The sequence below is a fragment of the Brassica oleracea genome, chromosome C2 (assembly GCF_000695525.1).
Source record: "Brassica oleracea var. oleracea cultivar TO1000 chromosome C2, BOL, whole genome shotgun sequence".
Classification (NCBI taxonomy): domain Eukaryota; kingdom Viridiplantae; phylum Streptophyta; class Magnoliopsida; order Brassicales; family Brassicaceae; genus Brassica; species Brassica oleracea.
In genome coordinates, this window is record NC_027749.1 from 41,374,654 (window position 1) to 41,382,899 (window position 8,246).

General features: G+C 34.5%; 1 protein-coding gene across 1 annotated transcript; it reads right to left on the minus strand.

Moving 5' to 3' along the window:
- Positions 1-1,185: 1,185 nt before the first annotated feature.
- Positions 1,186-1,826, minus strand: LOC106326558 (RING-H2 finger protein ATL48-like). The gene has a single exon (XM_013764508.1). The coding sequence runs from the start codon at positions 1,813-1,815 to the stop codon at positions 1,225-1,227; it is 591 nt and encodes a 196-aa protein (XP_013619962.1). The 5' UTR covers positions 1,816-1,826; the 3' UTR covers positions 1,186-1,224.
- Positions 1,827-8,246: the final 6,420 nt, after the last annotated feature.

An 8,246-nucleotide genomic window follows, 5' to 3' on the forward strand; every position in this document is an offset into this window, starting at 1 on the left:
AAGGCAGTGGAGATAATAGTCTCAGCCCACTCCGATGTATTAGTGAATGCAAAGTGTGCAGTTTTGATTTCATTGTTGAGAAAGTATAAGGAATAATGCTTCACTTATACGTACATTTTGTGGAGATAGGACATAGAGGAAGTGGAGTAAAACCATTTGAAGACCATAAACAACCATTTTAAGATCATATTTTTGTGGTAAGAGATTTGTGTGTCTGCGTGTATACTACTTGTGTGGAATCTATGACCATGTCTTTTTTGAATTATATAATCTATGTATGACCATGTTACTCCCTGTTAGTGTTCAAACCTTTAGAAAATGGACGGCTAAGAAACAAAACTGTTTTGACGAATTTTTTAAGTGTTTTTGGGTTTGTATTTTAATTTAATGTTGTTCTACCTTATGGAACTTGTCTCAAACAAGAAGTCAGAACCAGAGTATAAAAACTCGGATCATGTGTCGTAGCGCTCCAAAACCTGAAGGACCGTATTTATCTCAAAGAGTATGTCCAACTCGTTACGAAACTCTAACCATGATCATGTTGTTGCGGCTCCTAAGGTTTTTTTAAGGTTAATAGAAGTTGTTCAAAAACAAACAAAAAGCACGAGTTTTGCGTGTATACTATTTGTGTTAAAAAAACAAAAAGCAGAGTTTAAAAACATTGATTCAACATGAATGACATATCAAAAGAAGGTATTTGGCGTGAGCGTGCTTGAGTTTTGGCGTGATTTCAAAGAAGTTATCAGAAAGTTGGATCGAGCAAGCGAGTGAGGAAGATTCATTTAATTCTAACGCTAGTGGAACAGACATATCAAAACACAAACTATGTTCGAAAAATGGAGGAAGAAGGTGAAGACAGAGAAGAGACTTAGACTGGTTCCTAGAATCATATAGTTTTCAGTACAAAAATGGAATTTGGTCTTGTCAAGTTTTGGTCCAGAGGAAGATGGTGATGATGTCTCAAATCGATTTTTGAAGAAACACAATTTGTTGGGGGTTAGTGTTGCAAATAAACTAACCTTAAGAAGCAATGCTACAGAGTGGTAAACTATGTCTTCCAAAGATGGGTCAGAAAAATCCGAGAAATTATTAAGTGAACCCTAATCACAAGGAAGGAGTGAAAGACAAGAAATCTGACATGAACATTAAAAATTGGAGAGAAAAAAAAAACTGAATTCAATAAGTTTGACAAAAAGAAAGAAAAATAGAAGAGATGCATGGTTGTCAATCATCATAATCAGAAAAAGTGCGGCAGAGAGGGCAAGTCTTGCTACGCCTCAACCACCTGGATATACATAGATCATGAAACTGATGAGAACAATTTGGCATGTCGAAATAGATTTCACCCCTCGGATTTAGCTCCTCCAAACAAATGCCGCATGTCTCCAACTCCTCGTCTTGTTCAGGGAAAGGAATATCGTCTCCTAGGAATCTGTGTGGGGTGACTGTGACGTATAGGGAGATGTATAATGGCCCTGGAACTCGCTCCTCGGCTGCTTTGGAAGCGATTATAACAGAAATATGATCGCATAAAACAGGGTCTAATTGGAGGAGAGGATTGATGTTGTGCGGATCAAAGCTACCGATGTCTTTTAGGAGGATGTGAGGGATTGGGAATGGAGGAGCCGGCTGTGATCCGATAATGTCCACGGATCCGTCACGCTGGTGTACGAGAAACACTTCTGTATCGCGCTTTAGTCTTATCTTTAAAGTGTTGGATGAACACTTGCATGACACAGTTGCCTCAATATCAATCGTTGCTTGTTCTCCACTCTCCAACATTATTAACGAACAATTTGCTCCTCTCTCAAACATTGTTTTTTTCTAACATTAGCACGCACAAGTAAATGAGAGAGGTTATTAAATAGTGGCCAAGATTTTCCTTTTTTTTCATTCTTTCTATTTTTATAATTTGGATGATAAAGAACGAATAAAAACCAAGCTTAAGCAAAAAAACAAAAAGAATTGAATAAAAGGAAAATCTTATAGTATATTTGATTCTTTTAATGACCTGTGAGCGTGTTGCATCAAGTACGTAAAACATAAACACACATCGTTTCTTGTCGCACAAGTTTCTTTCCTTTTTGGTCTTTTTGCGACTGGTGTAAGGCAGAACTGGTTTTGAGTTTTTGTCTTTTTGGTTATCTTGTGATTGTTTCGCCACGAGAGGGAACTTCAGCTATACAGGGAGAGCAAGAGAAGCAACGTCTATCTCCACCACCTCCTCCTCCTGCTCGCCGCCGTAAAATAAACATGCATGTGTTCCTTGTTCTTTGAGTTTCTCAGTGTGTCCAACCTAAAACTGTTTGTTGACATTGTCTTTGCTTCTGTTATAGCATTGTGGAATTCTCCAATTGTCCAGAGATACCCTGCTGCATCACCACACGTGCCGCAAGAAGCTACTAATAATGATAATGCTCTAGAGAACCAAAACCTTCAAGCCTCTCCAGCTTTCCACAGTAATTAAACTACTCTCAGCCTTCCTCTCTGTTTCTCCTTTTGTGCCTTTTCTGAATGTCAAACATTGTGTGTTGGTTTCTTATTGCAGACGACTTTTGGCAGCAGTTTTTGAATGCTTTGGACCAGATTCATAGTAAGACACGGCATTTGAGTACTTTGCGTGAGATTCAGAGTGATACAGATCAGATGGTCGAGCTACTTACTGATGGACATGGATTTGGACCACATCCTTCTGCTGCGGGATCCTCCAAGAGACAGCGACTTGGGGAGGATGAAAAGAAAGGTGGCGATAGAGAAACAGAGAAGCAGCAGAAGAAAGAGGAAGGTAACGACAACGAAGCAGAGAAGAATGAGAGAGGTGACAATGAAGAAGTAGAGAAGCTGCAGGATTAGAATCTACTATTGCCACAATAAACGCATGGACAGTTCTTACATTAGCATAGTTTTTTTATTACCAGAACATATTGCGTATGACGCGTACATGTTGCTTACGTTCTTATTAACATCCTAGACGCTACTACTAGCCACTCAGTTTTTTAAAATCATTGTATTGTTGAGAAGAGATAAACATCTTATATATTAAAACAGAAGTCACGACATTGATTCATGTGTGATTTTTCTAAAAATGGACATAATTGACCTATTCATAGAAAATCATGTTACATTTAATCTCTATTCTTATCATTTAAATTTTAGGGCCTACCAGAAATTTTTATTGGGCTATCAATAATTAGATTTAAACAATAGATTATCCATTGGATTTATAGATAGTATAAATTAAATAGATATAATTTAATGTTGTAATACTATACCTCCATATGTTAAATATTTGTCGATGTTAACTTTTAAAATTATAAAGAATTTTTTTTAATAACAAAAGTTATATTATCTAACAATGATTAATCTTTACTACCTTAAACCATTGAAAACAAATTTTAAACTATATAGTTTATTTTAAAAATTAAACAAAAACTAAATGTTTAATTATTTACTCGATAATATAAATCTATGAAGCGAAAAGTTTAATTTTAAAAAAAACTTTCTAAATTTGTGAAATGTTATCTTTGAATATGACAATAAAACAATATTTTACTAATCTTTATATATATAGTTACGATTTTAACAATGAAATAATAATCCGAAAATATATATATAGAAGAAGATACAAATACATGTGAAAATTTGAAACAATCAATTCAATAAAAAAAATATTCCGTAAACTTATTATGTTTTAAAAATTGATAGACACATATATATTATAATATATATCAATTTTGAATTGAAAACAAAATATTTATATAAAAATAAATGTAAACAAAAATCGTCGAGATCTAGTGTAACAAGTTAAATCTGAAGTATTTTTTTAATAATTTGGTTAATATGTTAGTTTGTAATCGATCTTTTCTGATTTAAATACTTGAATGTCACATCATAGTTTGGCACTATAATTTGGGAAGGCTAATCATCCAAAATAACAATGACCACCCCACGCAGCAACAACGAGTCTTAACAAAACACCCTTCCTTCCTCTCAAGATCGTGGACGTAAGGTTTCAAAATTCAAACCATGCGCCACTTGACCAGCACAAGCAACCCACGGGTTGATCGGAACAGGCTGGTGATGGTTTGATGATGATGGCCCAGCAACACGCTCACACGATGGACACATGATGAGTGTAGTTGGTGGAGTAATTTGACCGTAGATCTGTGGAGACAGCTTGAGAGTTCGACGCTCCATAGCCTCTTTGATTTTGTTTAATTTTATATTATTAAAAAGAAATTGAACAATCATATTAAACATATAACACAAAAATTTATATTTTTCTTATAAATTATATTTTGAATTTTTAAAACGCCAACAAATTACTTCAAGGCTAAAATCTCACATTGAAAATTTAGTGATTAATGATTTATTTGTTTTTTGTTCAAGCAAGATGCAAATGATCATAAATCGTATGAATATAAAGTTTCATTAATAAATTTTCATATATATATATATTATATATCATTTAAATTAAATGATCTACTATATAAAAATATATAAATATGTTAATTTTAAAATTTGCATTGAAAAATTACTGCTATCTTAATATTTTAATTTTGAATTTTGTATTGAAAAAAATCTCACATTAAATGCTTTGTGATTAACGGTTTAAATTTTTGTTACAGTAAATATACAATGTTAATAAAATCATATGAGTAGAAGTGTTAATAATACATATTTTATATTAAAATATACTCTATATATATATATATCCATGTTAATATCACTGAAGTTTATTTATATACCATATAAAGTAAATAAAATGATTCTTTTGATTTATTTACGAAAAACATGATCGTAAATAGACAAAATGTATTGATTTTGATTTGTGTGTTTACTCTAATTTATATATTTTTATTTATATAAATAATTTTTTTTAATATCTGGTTTCTAATATGTTATTTGATTCTGACAATCTCATAAATACATTTTTTCAAATCGAAGTGATTTTTAATATTGAAAGCACTATATATATATTATTTCCCTCTGATTAAAAAATTTAGTATTGATTTTTATTCCTTAATATTTTTAATAAAATATCATCACAATGTTCTAATTACCTCATTTTAAGTTTGTTCGAAGAATGAAAGATTTGATCATTCATCTAATATTTGTTTCTCCCTAATACCCTATCTAGCTATTATAATTTTAAGAATGAGAGATATTAACTATTTATATAAGTTTTATGGTTTGTCATTTAATAAATCCAACAATTTTTAGTGTATACAATATTTTACATAATACATATAATAGAATGGTAAAGTATTATATATTTTTTTATCGGTATACTCTTAAGTAACTAAACCTCAAAAGCGTAGGTTAATAAAATAAGTAATTTGTTTTGAAGTTCTAGAATTAGATGCTTTTTAGACCGAACTGGTGAATATATAATCACATCAAGCCCAGCCGCAAGGAGGAGAGAGAGTCGGTCAATGACCTAGCCGACTTAGAACTTAGGATGTTTTCATTTTCTATGTTTTAGTAGTTTTCCTATTTCATGTTGGATTATGATATGTACTCTTTCCATTTATCTTCATCTTGTAATCTTTATATAAAGGAACTCTTTTGATCATTAATAACAGAGAAATATTCAGTCTCTAAACTCTCTAATTTCAACACGTTATCAGCACGATAGACTCCAAAAACCCTGAGACAAAACCTAACCTAAAATCCGTTACACATAAACCCTAAAACTGGCGCAACTTAAAATCGATCGATCTCTCCAACCCTGAGAAACCAGACGAAGAGCCACATATCATCTTGAAGCTCTTGACGAGAAGAATCCATCAGCGCAAACCGTTTGTCGATCCGATCTCAGACGCGCCCACACTCGCAGAAACAATACGCGGTGCCATCTTGATCTTTTGGAACCCTAATCCCGAAGAACCCTAAATTGTTCTTGCTTGCGTTCCGGCTTGCAAACTCCGATCAAGCTCAGCTTCAGACGTTCCCTGTCCGTGATCAACGTCCTCAGCCTCAGCTCAGCTTGCGTCCAGTTCAGACCAAATCCCCGACCAGATGCAACCATCCGCGAGAAGAAACAAGCTCGCGATAGCCTCATCTCGCAACCCCGACTGCACGCGTTCGTCTCAGCCTCATCTCGCGACCCCGACTGCAAGTGTCCGTCTCGACTCGAGTCCCGATAGAAAGTAGACAGCTCGCGTCCGAGGTTCATCCGTTCATCTTGGAGGTCCAGTTTCTACAATCTGCAAAACAAAGGGAATCCTAATTCTGAGAACATGAATCGAACCTGGTTTTTTTGTAAAGATTGAAACCCTAAAAGATAATCTCTAAAACTAAAAGCCATAGGTTAAATAGATCAATCTCCTATGAGTAAATCGAAGCTCTATAAGTTCGATCTAAACCTAAAAAAGAGATTGATCCATTGATCAATTAAAATCAGAACCTTAAAGGTTTTTGAATCTCAAATCAAATCCCCTTGATCAAAGATCAAAGTTTTCGAAATCCCCTAAAACCCTAATTTTGGAATCGAAAACCCTAAACCTATAAGCTTGAAATCGATTTTATTTGTTCTTGTTTGATTGATTGTTTTGATAAAATCAGAGGTTTAGGATTGTTAGATTGATTGATATAATCTGATCTAGAGTTTAAAACTTAAAGTCCTTGAAACCTCAATCTTAAAATCAAATCCTACTTATGTTTAAATCGAAACCCTAGAATTGATTAAAGTTATTTGCATACATATGAATCTGAATATGGATTGCATTCATACTGTTTAAAAAGGATCGACCAGCATATAGTTTATAAAATCTTGAAACCTTTTGCATCAGTAGAACTATATGGCCGTGTGGCTTGATAATTGTTTCGCACCATGGTCGATTAGATTGCTTGATTTTCATAAATGCGTAAGACATGTTTGTGGCCGAGCTTGTTGATTATCTTGTGGCCACATGATCACATTATTAAACTTAATTTTGAATGATGATGTGATTCAGATGTCGAAAATCTCAAACAGAGACTATGCAGCCCTTAATCTCTCCGGAGATAACTACTTGCAGTGGGCGCTAGATACAAAGATCAGTCTAAGGTCAAAGGGACTTGGTGATACTATCATCAAGGACAACAATGAGACCGACAAGAATCGGTACATGGCTCTAAGTATTATACGCCATCACATCATTTGGAAAGGCACAGAGTTATCCCGTAAAAGATCTCACGTTGTGAAACATGTACACAAAGGGAAACTCATTAGGCTTAATTGTCCCAAGCACCACGATCTTATAGTATGGTCATGAGGGGGAGAGAGGATAAACCCATGATCAATACAACAAATTCGTGTACCACTATGGTCTAAAGACCATGTTATAAATGGCTCGGCCATAAAAGGTCATTCCTCGGCCGTAGAGGCCATGTTTTAAAAACGGCCAAACCATAAGGCCATTACTAGGCCAAAGAGACCATGTTATGAACAGGTCGGCCGCAAGGGACATAACCGGCCAAATAGGCCATTACCTATAAAAGGTTCGGTCATGTAAGCCATTATCTATAAGACTAAGATTCTAAATTCTATAAGCTTGGGGACATTATGAATTTACATGTATTGAATGATAATATGCATCAGGCCATATAAGTGAGCATAGATATTCCCATCTCAGATTATATACGGGTCATAAAACCAGACATACACCATCTTAAGAGATTTTGAATAAACCACCACATACATACATGTGCCGTCTAAAGATGGAACCTCAGAAGAGGATTGGGAATATATAAGAATAGGAATTTCTCCACGAAATCAAAAGGACCGAGAGCCAAAACATGGGTGATCAAATAGTGGCCAGGTACGGATTGCTTGAAACAAATGAATCCAAATATTAAAGGAGAAAGATTATAAGCTGGATAAAGAATGTTAAAAGTACGAATGGTTTAAACCATCTTGTCTTGGAAAAGATCCTCGGACTAGAGATTATAATTTAAGACGTCCAAAGAAAGATTATATAAAGCTAGCTAATTGAGAAGCTAATCGAAATGCCAAACACTGACCCGAGAAATGACTAACCAGCTTAGCACCAAATGAATGTCCTAGAAGAGACATAATCAAGTTGCTATAGAGTCTATACAAGAAAGACCAAGTGTTCCATAAGATAAAGGAACCTCGGATAGAAAAGAATGGTGCATAGAATACAGATCCGAGATTATAAGAGAAACCATACCAGACATTGAGAAAAGGCTGCGCAGCTACACATCTAAGGTACCAAACCATGTGGCTTGGGACGCCAAGC

Excerpts from the sequence above, each read along its gene's own strand:
- LOC106326558 (XM_013764508.1), bottom strand. The coding sequence starts at position 1,815 with ATGTTTGAGAGAGGAGCAAATTGTTCGTTAATAATGTTGGAGAGTGGA.